This window comes from Entelurus aequoreus, linkage group LG03 (assembly GCF_033978785.1).
Source record: "Entelurus aequoreus isolate RoL-2023_Sb linkage group LG03, RoL_Eaeq_v1.1, whole genome shotgun sequence".
Lineage (NCBI taxonomy): Eukaryota > Metazoa > Chordata > Actinopteri > Syngnathiformes > Syngnathidae > Entelurus > Entelurus aequoreus.
Genome location: NC_084733.1, coordinates 21,559,081 through 21,576,391, shown reverse-complemented (window position 1 = coordinate 21,576,391; position 17,311 = coordinate 21,559,081). Strand labels below are relative to the sequence as shown.

Sequence of the window (17,311 nt, the reverse complement as noted above, 5' to 3'; positions counted from 1 at the left end):
ACAGCTAGAATTCACCAACTCGAGTATTTCATATACATTTCATATATATATATATATATATATATATATATATATATATATGAAATACTTGACTTTCAGTGAATTCTAGCTATATATATATATATCATACTTGCCAACCTTGAGACCTCCAATATCGGGAGGTGGGGGGGCTTGGTCGGCAGTGGGGGCGTGGTTGTGCGGGGGGCGTGGTTAGGGGCGTGGTTAAGAGGAGAGTATATTTACAGCTAGAATTCACCAACTCGAGTATTTCATATACATTTCATATATATATATATATATATATATATATATATATATATATATATATATATATATATATATATATATATATATATATATATATATATAAATACTTGACTTTCAGTGAATTATAGCTATATATATATATATATATATATATATATATATATATATATATATATATATATATATATATATATGTATATATATTTATTTATTTTATTATATATATAAATAAAAGAAATACTTGAATTTTAGTGTTCATTTATTTACACATATACACACACACACACACACAACACTCATCTACTCATTGTTGTACTTGAAAGTACAATGCTTTGTTAAGGGTTGAATTGGCCATCCTCTTTCTATTCTCTGTCACTATTTTTCTATGCTGAACACCCTCTCTGATGATGCATTGCTGTGTGGCACGCACAAAAGTGCTTTCATCAAATGCACGAGAGTGTGGAATCTTCCATCTCTCCCTAGCATGGCCCAAAACTTTGTCCAGTTTACATCTGCTGTGACAACTAGAAACACACGAGCCTCCACCAGGGGGCAGTGTAGCGTACCCAGATGTAAAACCTCTTTTGCACAATCAGCCTTTTCATGTAAAGCCATAAAGGAATGGAACGACCTCACAACAAACTTGAAAAGTCTAACAGATTACTCTTCATTCACAATTGAAGTTAAAAAGTGGCTTTGGAGCAATCAAAGCTGCTCACACGGTCACTAAGATGGGCATTATGTTTGACACATCAACCTAATGTGTATTATATTTATCTATGAGAGCATTTTTTATTGTAAATTGTGAGGTGTGTCTGTTAAAATCATGGTTGTTTTTACAAATGATGACAGATGTGAACAAAAGCATGTATTGTCTTTGTGTGATGATGTAAATGAGGTGTGGTTGTATTGTATATTAAAGGCCTACTGAAATGATTTTTTTTTATTTAAACGGGAATAGCAGATCCATTCTATGTGTCATACTTGATCATTTCGCGATATTGCCATATTTTTGCTGAAAGGATTTGGTAGAGAAAATCGACGATAAAATTCACAACTTTTGCTCGCTGATAAAAAAAAAGCCTTGCCTGTACCGGAAGTAGCGTGACGTCACAGGAGCTAGGATTCCTCACAATTCCCCATTGTTTACAATGGAGCAAGAGAGATTCGGACCGAGAAAGTGATGATTACCCCATTAATTTGAGCGAGGATGAAAGATTCGTAGATGAGGAACGTTACAGTGAAGGACTTGAGAGACAGTGATGGACGTATTTTTTTTCGCTCTGACCGTAGCTTAGGTACAAGCTGGCTCATTGGATTCCACACTCTCCATTTTTTATTGTGGATCACGGATTTGTATTTTAAACCACCTCGGATACTATATCCTCTTGAAAATGAGAGTCGAGAACGCGAAATGGACATTCAGTGCCTTTTATCTCCACGACAATACATCGGCGAAATGCTTTAGCTACGAGCTAACGTGATAGCATCGTGCTTTAACTGCATATAGAAACAAAAAAATAAACCCCTGACTGGAAGGGTAGATAGAAAATCAACAATACTATTAAACCGTGGACATGTAAATACACGGTTAATCCTTTCCAGGCTGGCGAAGGTTAACAATGCTGTGCTAACGACGCCATTGAAGCTAACTTAGCAACTTAGCAACGGGACCTCACAGAGCTATGCTAAAAACATTAGCTCTCCACCTACACCAGCCAGCCCTCATCTACTCATCAACACCCGTGCTCACCTGCGTTCCAGCGATCGGCAGAAGGACGAAGGACTTCACCCGATGCGTTTGGCGGCCCGGGGACGTAGGAAGTCAAGGTGAGGTCGGCGGCTAGCGCGGCTAGCGCGGCTAGCGCTCCAACAAAGTCCTCCTGGTTGTGTTGCTGTAGTCCGCTGCTAATACACCGATCCCACCTATAACTGTCTTCTTTGCAGCCTTCATTGTTCATTAAACAAATTGCAAAAGATGTCCAGAATACTGTGGAATTATGAAATGAAAACAGAGCTTTTTGTATAGGATTCTACGGGTACCATAACTTCCGTTACTCTGACTTCGTCACGCGCATACGTCATCATACCGCGACGTTTCAGCCGGATATTTCCCGGGAAGTTTTAAATGTCACTTTATAAGTTAACCCGGCCGTATTGGCATGTGTTGCAATGTTAAGATTTCATCATTGATATATAAACTATCAGACTGCGTGGTCGGTAGTAGTGGGTTTCAGTAGGCCTTTAAGTATGTGTCCATGAAAGGGCATTTTATGACTTTTTTCTTAATACTTGTGTATGATTTTATTGTCATAATTTTATTGCATGATTTTTGTATCCCTTTAATTTAGGTAGCCAGGGACTGCAGATGGAAATGAGCTATTTAGCTATAATCTGGTACAGAACATATCTGTCTTTGAGCTTAATGTTTCTGTACATTGTCCCTTCAAATAAAGACTAAACTAAAACCGGTCAATCCTTGCTTCCTGGGGAAGATCTTCCCTGGCAAGCAATTGGTACTCCAGTACTTGTACCCGGAGGCTGGTCAGGTCCAATCGCAGCTGCGGCAGACTTTTTTGGGGGGGGGGGCGTGGCCTCCAGCTCCGGCTGAATACCGGGAGTTTGTCGGGAGAAAATCTCTGTCGGGAGGTTGTCGGGAGAGGCGCTGAATATCGGGATTCTCCCGCTAAAAACGGGAGGGTTGGCAAGTATGATATATATACTTGCCTTAAATGGCAAAGAAATCAATATTTTTTTAAACTACTTCAGTTACATCACATACATCAATTCACAATATTGATATTCTAAAATTATATATATACATATATATATATATATATATATATATATATATATATATATATATATATATATATATATATATATATATATATATATATATATATATATATATATATATATATATATATATATATATATATATATATGTATATATATATATATATATATATATATATATATATTTTTTTTTTTAAATCTACCCCTTGTTCATGTTTATATTCTTGTTTCCTTTCACTTTCGGGTAAGCTAGTTTTTGATACAAAACAATTTCACAGGACGTGACGTCACAGAAGTTTTTTGTTTTTGTCTTTTTCCAAAAATGTATTTTAAGAAGAGTATAATAAAGACATTTAAGAATTACAATAACGATAATCACGTGATTTCATATAATAAGAAGTCTGCGCAGAAGCTCCGTCGTAAAAAAATAAAAATTGCAAATCCAGGAAGTGACGTTGACTTTCGCGCATGCGTGGACCGATCGTGTCTTTCCGGTTCTATGTCCACCCGGGCCAATGCAATACATTTTATACAATAATCTTGCATTGTTGTTATAATAATTTTGTAATAAATTACTAATGAGACTTGTGATTTTTTTGCAAGCAAATTACATACATTATTTTTTTACATTTGCATACATTTTTGGAATTAAAATACAGGGAAAAATAGTTTTATAATAGAAGTAAAATAGTGCATTCACACGGTGACAATGTTGTCTGAAGATATATTGATGACTTTTGGAGGCAAAATACGGAAAGACATTTAAGCATGTACGAAAATATACCACAAGGGGGACATTCTAGTATTTAATAAACAAAATTAACTATGAATATTAATATGACACTTTTTTGTAAATTATGGATTTATGCCAACACTTTTTTAGTGCATTAGGAATATATATACATAATAATAAGAATCGATTGTAGCTGAGATAGGCTCCAGCGACCCCCCGCGACCCCAAAAGGGACAAGCAGTAAGAAATGGATGGATGGAATAATAAGAATCAGAATAAGGGTATGTTCGTGCATGCCGTCACGGTTACCGTGGTTTGCTTTTTTCTAATATTTATTTGAATAACAATGTCATATAAAAAGATTACATGCAAAACAAAACAAACGTTAATTAAGAAAACAGTACTTATTTTAAAACCATATAGATCCGTACAGAAACGTGAACGTGACGTCGCAGAAGTTTTTTTGTTTTTGTCTTTTTCCAAAACTTTATTTTAAGAAGAGTATAATAAAGATATTTAAAAATTCCAATAACGATAACCACGTGTTTTCATATAATAAGAAGTCTGCGCAGAAGCTCCGTCGTAAAAAAAAAAATTGCAAATTCAGGAAGTGACGTTGACCTTCGCGCATGCGTGGACCGATCGTGTCTTTCCGGTCCTATGTCCAGCCGGGCCAATGCAATACATTGTATACAATAATCTTGCATTGTTGTCATAATAATTTTGTAATAAATTACTAATTTATATAGTATATAGTAATATATATATATATATATTCCTAATATGTATATATATATATATATATATATATGTATATATATATATATATATATATATATATATATATATATATATATATATATATATATATATATATATATATATATGTATATATTATATATATATATATATGTATAAATATATATGTACATATACATATATATATATATATATATATATATATATATATATATATATATATATATATATATATATATATATATATATATATATATATATATATATATATATATATATATATATATATATATATATATATATATATATATATAATACAAATCAGAATAAGGATTTTTTTAAAATGATCTATCATTTATTTTAATACATTTATGCATTTTTTAAAGAAAAATGAAAAGAAAATATAGTATGGTATTATAGGGAAACTGATACATTTTATTGCATTATAAATATATTTGCATACTTATAGTAAGGATATTGCTAAATGTCGTTCATCAATTTATTTAATTTAGTTTTTAAAATAAATGGATGAATGTTATGTAAAGAAACTATAGGAACACAAGAAGGTACATAAACTGCAGCTACCGAAATATACCACAAGATGGCAATGTGAAACGAAGATACTTCAAACTTGCAGCCATTTACATAAAACGGAAAATGGAAATACATTTATTCACCGGTCACAAACATACATCTGCACCAATGTCAAGTTTTATTAAATACCATAAACAGACATAAACATGTATCAAGCTTTAACCAATAATATCATTATTCATTGTTGTTTGATTTCAAACAACATTTAACATTAGAGTAGTGATGACTTGTTGTACGGCTATAAGAACAAATAAATCATAGTATTAAAATGATGATGTTTATTAAATAACTAGTTAAAGCAGAATGGACAGTAAAAAAAAAAGGTAATATTGATGATTATAGAACTCATGCTTACAAAAGACTCTCAAAGGGATGTCTCAGCCAACCAGTGGAAGGAGGAGAGGGGGGCAGGGGGTCATGTCATCAGGCTTGGTGTGGGGGGAGGGGCTGTTGTCTTTCAATATCTTCCCTGAGCCAATAAGCAAGAGTGTTACTGGATGAATCCAATTACCACACACAAACTACCCTCGCCTATATAGTCCACAATAGCCTTTGTGTGCGATGACCTTTTTTTCTCCACACACAAAGCCAAAGACCACTACGGGCACTATTAAAGTCGAATATATAGTCATAAACTCAATGTCCTACAGTGTATGATTTCTGTGTTCAATGATTGTATATGTTGCTCATTTAAGTGTGTGACATTTGAAGGGAATATTAGAATAGCATAATAGCAGGGAAGAAGTAGGACAGGGGTTGGGTGGGGGGGGGGGGACCATCAAATGGTAATAAGATATGTTGAATTTAAATAGATAGGAATATTACTGTAAATACATGTGCATGCATGGTTTATTTTTATTTTTGTATTCAGGACAGTGCACACTCATGAACAATATTTTACTTTATAGCATATTTGATGTATAGGTTAAGGGACTACACATACTATCACATATTTCCAATACATTGTAGTGTGCTGGGGGGCGCAGTACATCTTAGAAGGACAGCTCCGGACTGGAGAAACCGATCAGGCGGGCCGGTTCTACGATCGGAATAAAACTGGACTCACTGGTGACGGTGGCAGAGAAGAGGACTGTGGAAAAACTAGTGAGCATCCTGGATGATGCCAGTCACCCTCTGCATACCGTTATCAGTAGCCAGAGGAGCCGGTTCAGTGCTAGACTGCTTCATCCCAAGTGCAGGACTAATAGACTGAAAAACTCCTTTGTCCCACACGCCATTGGACTGTACAACTCCTCTCTGGGGGGGTGAGGGGGGGTACTAGGATGACCAGGGATGCAAAACAATAACAGTGCAATACTTTTTCATAACATGGTCACTACTGCCTAGTTTATCTTGTTATATTCTTATTTTACTGTTATATTTTTATTCTCATTGTTGCTTTTTATTTGTATTCTATTGTAATATTTTTCTATTTTGTTTCCATTTATACCCCATTATTTACTTTTTAAATTCGATCTCAATTTTGTACAGAGCTGCTGGAATTTTAATTTTCCTAAAGGAAACTCTCCTGAAGGAATCAATAAAGTACTATCTATCTATCTACAGTATTTCTTTCATTTTTATATTTATGTATCTGTACGTTACCGTTTTATTAAAAAACGTTTGGCATTCCTAACATTCATTACTTTTAAAGTTATTTTTGATTATTTGGTTCCTTAAACTTATGTTTTCTTTAAGAACAATATGGCCTCAGTGGGGAAAAAAAGGGGGCTCCTGTATCTTTAAGAACACCAACACCCGCCCCCTCCTCGCCTGGCTACTCAACTGCTTTATGTAAATACTGACAAGCCGAGCGTGCCGCGGGCCAATCAGATTCGAGCTCCAACCGCGGGAGATCTAAATTTCGCGCGACGAAGTTTGGCGCTAAAAAGCGCTGAGTTGTTCTCCTTGTTGAATGGAGATATAGACTAGAGGAGCTTGCCTGGTCCGGACTCTTTCACACACACACACACAAAAAAAGACCGGAAGCTGGACTTTGTGCGCCGTCGGTCGTCTTTTTTGTGCAAGTTGTGTACACTTTAAGCCATGTTTTTATCACTTTAGGGCGAGTTTTTTGTACACTTTTTTTTTGTTGCACTGCTTGTTCTAACTGACGTCACCATTTGGTGTTTTGTTGCATGTTTTACTCATGCATTTAGTTCTTTCACGCCTCTAGAGCCGTTTTAGCCTTGAAATCCAACACGATTGTTGACGGAGCTACAATGATGCGGCTGCCCAGAGGCGTCTCCCCGGCGTCCAGCCAGCCCAAGATGAAGGTTCTCGCTAGCTTCCCTGCTAAAGCGGACTTCTTCAACACCGGCCTGTCCAGTCCGCCCTTGAGCACGGTACCGATGGGCTACTTCAGCCAGATCTGCTCCAACACCGCCATGGTGGAACAAAGAGCGCACAGCCTCTACTTAACCCCCCACGGACCCGAAGCTAAGCCGGTCAGATCAACCACCGGACGGCTACCGGTAAGGACTCGAACAACGGCGCTTTGTGTGGCTTGTGTGGGTGGAATAATAATAACGCACTGCTGTGCGTGGTTTAATGGGCTTTGACGCAAACGCGACGTTAGTTTGTGTCCATTGTTGTGCAAAAGTATTCACTTTTGTGTTTTTCTGTCACCAGAAAGTTGTTCATTTAAAGGATGTGACTTACCGCTGACCCACCTGTCCCCCTGTGTTACGGCCATGTGAGGTCAAAGGTCATAAACAACTGGTGTGACAAAAAGACAAGAACTAGTAGTAGCCAACACGGTGGTACTTGGTGTATAAAGTTTATAAAGTAGTGGGCCTGCAGTGTGTTGTTTGACCCTTGGCACGTTCTAAAGACGTACTATATATATAACCCTTGTGTGGTGTTCGCGTTTTCATTTTTTTATTATAAGAAAAATGATAGAATTAATGAATTTTTCAAACTGAGACTCATTTTCTGTGAAGAACATATATCAGAATACATATTTAATGACCACACACCATACACCCCCCCTACACATTTCTATTACGTATAAGATAAGATGTCCGGGTCCACTGGACCCAGGGTTAATAGAAGTGTGGAAATTGATGTTCTGTGTACCACACACACACACACACACACACAACAGGCCTAGACAGGAGGAGGACAGTGTAGGTACACGGAACATCAGAGGGTCAAATGTGCGAGAAAATGAGAGCAGACAGTGTTGACAAACAATGTTGCAAACTTCTGTGGGAACCGCAGGTGCAGAAACACAAAAGAAGAATCCCTGGCAGAGAAATTTTCCGTGCAACGTTCATATTGTTGTTACTCAGCCGGCGTTTGTGGGTCTGATGGACCCGTTGCATTTTGTGGCTTTTAATGCCTCACAATCTAACACTTTTATGTTAAAATACTGAACAGATGTTTATTGGGATAAACATTTGAACACTTTTATGTTAAAATACTGAACAGGGGCCGTCCTTATCAAGCTTCTTAGAATTACTCCTAAGAAGTCTGCTAAGAGTTGACTTAAGAGTAAATAAATTCTTCGCTGAAAGCTGCACTTAAAAGTTAGTTGTCAAGCGTCTTACTCACACTTTCAGCGAAGTGTAGGACTGAATCTTAAGTGTCACACTCAGAGCTGAATTACGACATTACTATGTGCCGTAAACGTAATTTTAGGTGACGTCATTTCTGTGTCCATAGAAATGACCAATCACGGAAGGGAATCCGTTGTCTAAGAATAAAGAAATATCTTGGAAATATTTAAGTGGACAATGGGAGTGTATATTTTGACAATAAACTGCAAAATAATACAAAACAAACTAGTCCCCGCCGGCACTCACGCTACCGCTCCCTCTCTTCTATCGCCCACACACTCACTGACGTCACTCACCTCACGGCCACACACATACGCTACTGTCGTAACATTTTCTTTCCAATTCATTAATTAGGCAACTAATTTGAAACTGGTGTGGGTGGCTCTATATATACTAGCCCACTGCAGACACATGCAGAAATCAACAAGGAATGGAAAAGTATTAAATCTGTGACAAAAATAATATCCGCTCTGTCTAAACGATACTGTTTGATCAGCTGCTCGTCATCAAAAAAAAAAACATTGTTCCGTTCCCTGAACGTTCGCGCACGTCTCTCTCGCCTCAGTGCCATCCCCTGCTGGCAACTCCTAACCACTTAAGACACCTCTGAAGGTCTCTTAAATATCGTGGAGAGTAGGAGTGATTCTTAGACTTAAGAACGTTGATAAAAAGCTTTTATTCTTAAGTTTGAGAGTAGGACTAAATTTCGCAAATTCTCAGGACTTAAGTGTAAAATGGCACTCTAAGAAGCTTGATAAGTACGGCCCCAGATGTTTATTGGGATAAACATTTGAACACTTTTATGTTAAAATACTGAACAGATGTTTATCTTGTCCCAATAAACATCTGTTCAGTATTTTAATATAAAAGTGTTACAATGTTTACTAATGTTCACAAACGCTGGCTGAGTAACAACAATATGAACATTACACAAGGGTTGTAGTGATGGGTTGATGAGGCGTCATGAAGCGCTTCGACACATTGCAAAACTGTATTGATACTGTGTCACTAAATACTGACATCTGCTGGACATTAAAAATCCCTACGGGCAACCTATGGACCGACTCAACTGACACTGATTTTATAAATAAATAAATAAATGGGTTATACTTGTATAGCGCTTTTCTACCTTCAAGGTACTCAAAGCGCTTTGACACTATTTCCACATTCACCCATTCACACACACATTCACACACTGATGGCGGGAGCTGCCATGCAAGGCGCTAACCAGCAGCCATCAGGAGCAAGGGTGAAGTGTCTTGCCCAAGGACACAACGGACGTGACTAGGAAGGTAGAAGGTGGGAATTGAACCCCAGTAACCAGCAACACTCCGATTGCTGGCACAGCCACTCTACCAACCTCGCCACGCCGTTATGACCTAGTATATACAATAATATAAACCAAGTCATTGTATTTCATTTAGGATTATTTCATATCTTCATTTAAATAAAAATATCTTTTTTAGATACAGTCAATAAATAATGTGAACATGTATCATAACATGGAAATCTAAGAGAACGTGTTGTGAATGAGGATGCTTGTGGACTGGGAATTTTTTTTTTTTACAATTTTTTATTTTAAAAAAAAACAGTTTTTCCAACGTATTAAATTTTAGACGATTTCTCTTCTTAGTTAATATCGAAAAGACCCGCTCACAGGGCACAGAGGAGGCGTCAATGCGACACAGTTCGCGTATCGGTCACGTGACCGAAACAGCTCATGATCGGTCACGTGACTTTCTAAAAGCGGTACGCGCACCGACACATGGTTTTGCTCTATGAGCTCGACGCATGCGCCGATGCATCGGTGTTGCCGGACCCATCACTAGTTAATAGATATTACACTAATTTGCTGTGTCCCCAATTACACAAAGCTAAGTTTAGCTTATATTGACCTACATTAGATCGCTCTTTAGCATATTTGAATGCAGCAAAGTGTTGGATCCCTACATTCGTCCCCAGCAGCTGTTGTTTGTCATATTGCAGGCCGCCAAAGCTGCAAAGGTTAAGTTCGGGTGACACCAGTGGGTTAGGGTCCTGCCGCAAATATCATGTTAACCCCGCCGCCCTCTATGCCATGAGGCCTGCGTTGGCTATTAACTACCGCAAGAGGATTAGTACGTAACGTAAATCGCCTGGCTAATCGTACGCTAAAGTGGACATGCGGTCATTAATACTGTAGTCGGATGATGCGTTCAGGTACTCCCCAACGTGTGGTACTATAACATCCGCAACCCTGCACTAGCTTGATAGTCTTTACTGGGTGGTCATCAGAAGTGCTGATAAAGACGTCATATACTCGACATGTTTTCACACTGATAGTATATGGTCTTTGCCCCTCCTACGATGTCTGTGTGTGTGTGTAGCATTCTGTATACATTTCACTACACACACACACACTGTGACCCAACCTGGTGATAATCACTGGAAATGTACACCAACGACCCTGATGGGATTTTAAAAAGCGATGGGATATTGTTGTGACAATGCTATTTATATACACCAGTTGGTGTCGGAAGTGGAATACCAGCAGGCTATTGGCAATAAAAGTGTAACAAACTATGTTGTTGCTTAAATATTCTATTTAATAGTATGCCAAAAGCAACAGGTAGCGCTTTAACATTTTAACTGCAGAGATGTTTTCACTAATCGGAAGAAAGTAATTCATGGAAAGTGCACAGAACTTTGGAACATCGATGTTTGATATTATGAAGCAAAACTGTGTATGTACGGCCATCTACAATATGTACAAGCTAGGGCGAGGCAAAATTGCTGAAAACTGTATTGCGATATAAGTGTTTTATATAGGTTGATGCCCATAATTATTGATATTCTTATATATCCATCCATCCATTTTCTACAGCTTGTCCAAATATATTTCCCTTTTTTAAATTGGTATTGCCATTATTTTTTAAATAAAATATCGCAACTTCATCACATTTTTCATGTAAGGGAAGGAACACTGGTCTCTTGCAAAATAGCCCCTTGTTCAATTCCTCTTTAGCTTCAAAGATAGTGTCCTCTTGTGACACGTCTGCACAATGCCAAGAACATCCAGGAACCACATTTAAGTGATCTTATTCATGATTGGTGAATGTTTTTATGGGTATACTTTTCGAGCAAAAAGATCTTCGAACAAAGTGGCGCTAAATAATGGCCCTTTTCCAAGTGACAAAATGCCATAAAGACTTGATGTGGTATTAAAGCCCCTTTTAAATCACGCTGAGTGTAATAAAATAAACAATCCGTGTTATAAACCATGTGCTTCCACGGTGACAGTGGTGTAAATGTTTTACACGTATAAAGAAAACCTCCTTCCAAAGTCCAAGGCTTTCTTTTGTAAAACAAATGTAAAACTGTTTTCACTTTCACTTCCACTTACAATAGAGTTGCATGGCAGGGACACAGCAGGCACTGTTTATCACATACGGTCTCCATAAAATGCGGCGCTTGTCGTGCACGCATAAGCAATGACCACCGTAAACGGTCTTCTGTCGCGCACCCCCCAGGGACGCTGTCACCTTCAGGGTGTGACGCTGGCTTCGTTGCTAACTGGATGTCGGGTACGTTTACACCACAACAACCGAGTCAAGACGATCAGAATTGACGTGCAAAAACAACTGAAAAAGACCGTAATGTGCATGCCAGGCCTATAGTTGGTGATGTCAAACTTGGGTTCATAATGTGGTACACTTGATCAGAGAAATGCTATAAGCTATAAAGCTACTATCACTATTGTTGATGTGTTCCGACATGACTGTTTTTGTTTTTACAAACTTGCACAGTTCTCTAACAGGCAGTTTTAACTTTTTTAATTTTAACTCCACCCTGAGACACTGTTTTCCAATCAAATCGTTTTTCAGATTTAAAAACTAGGGATGTCTCGATCAACATTGTTGGTCTCTGATCCCGTTCCGATTTTTAAGAGTCTCAGATTTGATTCGATATTTTGAGTTTGAGTTTGAGTTTATTTCGAACATGCAAGCATACAACATGATACATCACAATTTCCAGTTTCTCTTTTCAACATGTTCGAAAAGGAGTAGGAAGAAGCAGAGCTTATTTAATCCTACCCCTTTTCTTTACATAACAGTTGCAAAACTTTTTGTTCACTTCCTGTTCACAATTTTTTCACAATAAACTCCATAAGTAATCACAATATAAATAAATAAATAATAGTAAGAATTTAATAATAATAATTGGTGAAGTAAGTCATATTTCATATGATGAGATAAGTAAGATTACTTTAAGAATGAATGAATGGATGGATGAAATAAATTGAGAATGTTTGTCATGGTTCTTCTTCTTTGTACTTTGTAAACACTTTAAGTTTGAAGAGTTTCTTGAAGTGTATCATATTATTACATTGTTTGATTGCTTTGCTTAATCCATTCCATAATTTAATTCCACATACTGATATACTGAAGGTCTTAAGTGTTGTACGTGCAAACAAATGTTTTAAATTACGTTTTTCCTCTAAGATTATATTTCTCCTCTTTTTTTGAAAAGAATTGTTGTATATTATTGGGTAGCAGATTGTGGTTTGCTTTGTGCATAATTTTAGCTGTTTGCAAATTCACTATGTCATGGAATTTCAGTATTTTTGATTCAATAAATAAAGGGTTTGTATGTTCTCTATATCCAACATTATGTATTATTCTAACTGATCTTTTTTGTATCACCGTTAATGAATGAAGTGTACTTTTGTAATTATTTCCCCATATTTCTACACAGTAGCTCAGATATGGTAACACTAGTGAGCAGTAGAGAATATGAAGGGATTTTTGGTCTAGAACATGTTTTGCTTTATTCATTATTGACGTGTTTCTTGCAACTTTATGTTGTATATTTTTTACATGAGATTTCCAGTTCAATTTATCATCAATCATTATACCTAGAAATTTGGTTTCATTTACTCTTTCAATTTCTATTCCGTCTATTTGTATTTGTGTTTGACTTTCTCTTCTACTGTTACCAAATAGCATTATCTTAGTTTTACTGAGATTCAACGATAGTCTGTTTTTGTCAAACCATCTTTTTAATTTGTTAATTTCTTCTGTTATTATTTGTATTATCTTCTGTGTGTTCTCTCCTGAACAAAACGCTGTTGTATCATCCGCAAATAATACTAACTTTAAATCTTTTGTAACTTTACAAATGTCATTTATATAGAGATTGAATAATTTAGGTCCTAGTATTGATCCCTGAGGTACACCACAGGATATATTTAGCGTTGTAGACGTGTGTTCGCCTAGCTTCACGTATTGTTTCCTGTTCGTTAGATAACTTCTTATCCAGTTTAAGACTAACCCTCTGATGCCATATCGTTCTAGTTTTTTGATTAAAATATTGTGATTAATTGTGTCAAATGCTTTAGTTAGATCCATAAAAACCGCTGCCGCACATTTTTTACTATCTATTGCATTGGTAATTTCTTCTGTAATTTCAATTAAAGCCATTGAAGTTGAAACATTAGCTCTGTATCCATATTGGTTCTCTTCGAGTATTCTATTTTTATTTATGAAACTTTCTAATCTGTTATTGAACAGTTTTTCAATGATTTTAGAAAATTGTGGAAGTAGAGAAACAGGTCTATAATTTGACAGATTATATAAATGAAAACTTTTTTTTTGCAAGTAACTACAATAACACATTTTTCTAAAGATTATCTTGTTAGAAACTTAGTTTATTTTCCATGGGGACGATTAGTATCTTGGAAGGATGTTGTTGTGGTTTGTGAAGCTCTTTGAGGCATTTGTGATTAAGGGCTGTATAAATAAACATTGATTTGTTTAGAAGGGGCTTCACAATGTGGAATAGATTACACATTCGTTGTAGCTTGCACTAAGTACCGTATTTTTCGGACTATAAGTCGCAGTTTTTTTCATAGTTTGGCCGGGGGTGCGACTTATACTCAGGAGCGACTTATGTGTGAAATTATTAACACATTACCGTAAAATATCAAATAATATTATTTAACTCATTCACGTAAGAGACTAGACGTATAAGATTTCATGGGATTTAGCGATTAGGAGTGACAGATTGTTTGGTAAACGTATAGCATGTTCTATATGTTATAGTTATTTGAATGACTCTTACCATAATATGTTACGTTAACATACCAGGCATGTTCTCAGTTGGTTATTTACGCGTCATATAACGTACACTTATTCAGCCTGTTGTTCACTATTCTTTATTTATTTTAAATTGCCTTTCCAATGTCTATTCTTGGTGTTGGGTTTTATCAAATAAATTTCCCCCAAAAATGCGACTTATACTCCAGTGCGACTTATATATGTTTTTTTCCTTCTTTATTATGCATTTTCGGCAGGTGCAACTTATACTCCGGTGCGACTTATACTCCGAAAAATACGGTAAACTGATTTCGGTGTTGTGGCGAGATATGTACCTTCCTGGAATTCATGCAACTCCTGCATAAACGAGGAATATGAAAATGCACTGTCGTTGTGTTTTGCTGTGTGTGCATCCCTTTTTGAGGGAATCTTTCACGCGAGTACAATCTTTAGCATGTTAACACTGGGGCACATGCAGCTGCGGTAAAGATCGGCTGCAGATTGCTGATCAATTAAAAAAAGGCAAATATAGGCCCCCCCATCCGATCCCATGAGCTATAAAGCTGAAACATAGAGGTGCCAAAAGGAACATGGCGTGAATCAATTACCTTGTTTAGTTTTTGACAGTTAAAAACACAAATAAGTCAATTTAACTTTTCCTCTTTGGAGAAATAGTCACCTTTTTGGCAATAAAGTCTTTGACCAAAGCTGACCCTGAACCACTCCGAGTCCTTTTCACACAGCTGAGTAGCCGATCATTTCTTGCAGCTATTCGACCTAAAGTTCTGGTTTAGTGTGAAAAGCACCAAAGTCATCCACCGAATATTCCAGCCTCAGATGTGGGATGGCACATGTGTGAAAGCATGCCAATGAAAATAATAGGCTGTTTACTCACAGCAAGATGGCAAGATTGCTGTAACAATAGAGTTAAACCGCTTTTTCCACGTTTTTTTTTTGCCTTGGTGGTGTTCTGTGTGAACAGAGTGAGTTGTTTTAGAGGTAGTATCAGAAAAGGGGACAGCGTCTGTGAAAGTATATCGCACTATGCCGTCTCGTAAAAAAACTGCTCCTTTCCAGCAGAAATCCTGCAAAGTTGCACCTATTTGTCTTCTAAAGATGACTATTTCTGACTTTTGTCTGTTTTCCTGTTCTGTGTGAACGGCACCAACAAACGGGGAGTCAAAGTCAACCCACCCATTTTCCGGCTTTGGAGGCTAGATGGTGTCTGCTTAAAAGCACACCCACAATTCCAGCCCTTTTGGAGGGGGGAAAAACAATTTTTTTACAGAGATGCCACAGAATTGAATCATCAGTACAGTTATAATAGGTCCCTTATGTATCATGTTCCTGATTGTTCTGAATGAACAGCACAGGCACCGATTGGGGGTGAGGTCAACTCAAAAATGGTCATATTGTCAGGGACATAACAGAGGTGGGATGTTGTCTGTGCAAAAGCACATCCCACAATGCCATACCAGTGAAAATACATGTTTTACGCCTCTGTCTCACAATAAGGAATGTCTTTTAAAAGTCAACCACACCAAAGCTAAAAACAAGCACTAAATGACAGATCCACCCTACTACTCCTGTTGCTCATCAGCAGGACAGCCATTGTTTTCCTTCTACTATAACTAGGGTGTGGTAGGGAAAGCAGGTGATGTGTACCGAGGAGTAGACACTCTTTGCAGGCATACTGTAACTTGCCCTTGGCTTAGTTGGAATCCGGAGCCTCACACAAGCCAGACAGGAATGGTTTGATGTGCATTTTTTCACCTGACAACGACTCAACCGCTCCAATCAGTCAAGCATGACCGACTGGGTGGGAAACTTGTGATGCCGAGCTCCCAGGCAGGGTGAGGTCACAGTGCAGAACGTGAACGCTGCGATTCTGCTAGTCTTGCAGATAGAGGCGTGGAGTTTGCTCAGTGGCACTGCGACACACTTTTGAATGTCGTTTTTAACTTCTAGCAATACACATGTTAGGATTCTACAGATGCCGAGAATGGTCACAATAAATGCAGACACCACAACTCGACCACGTAGCGTTGTGACTCAACACCGTAATGCCACAACAAATGCAAAGTAACGCTGCAACTCAATAACGTTCAGCCAAAACACGGTTGCAAAAAGCCACTACAAATTCAAACGCCACAACACAATTGTAAAATCCATAGCAACTTTACACCATTCTACAACAACATAAAGCTACAACACCATTGCAAAAGCCACAGCAACTTTACACCACGCTACAACAACTTAAAGCCACGACAAATGCAACTTCCGCCACGTAACAACTTTCAGCCATAACATGTTTGCAAAAGCCACAGCAATGTTACACCATGCTACAACAACTCTATGCCATGTTACTGCAACATAAACAACCACAATACAACAATGAACAAGAATGGAAAAGTAAGTGAAAGTAAACTGTTTTGATCGATGTTAGTTAGTTAGTTTATTAATTCTTCGGTCAGTGGTTCAACAAAATAAACAGTTTTACATTCGTAAATTCACAATTTTACAGA

General features: G+C 37.2%; 1 protein-coding gene across 1 annotated transcript in view; it reads left to right on the top strand.

Moving 5' to 3' along the window:
• The first annotated feature begins 7,015 nt into the window (after positions 1 to 7,015).
• Positions 7,016 to 17,311, top strand: part of e2f2 (E2F transcription factor 2) — a 31,845-nt gene continuing 21,549 nt past the window's right edge. The window contains exon 1 of the mRNA XM_062040433.1: positions 7,016 to 7,626. Coding sequence (XP_061896417.1) covers positions 7,375 to 7,626 — 252 coding nt within the window. The 5' untranslated portion in view covers positions 7,016 to 7,374. The remainder of the gene's footprint in view (positions 7,627 to 17,311) is intronic.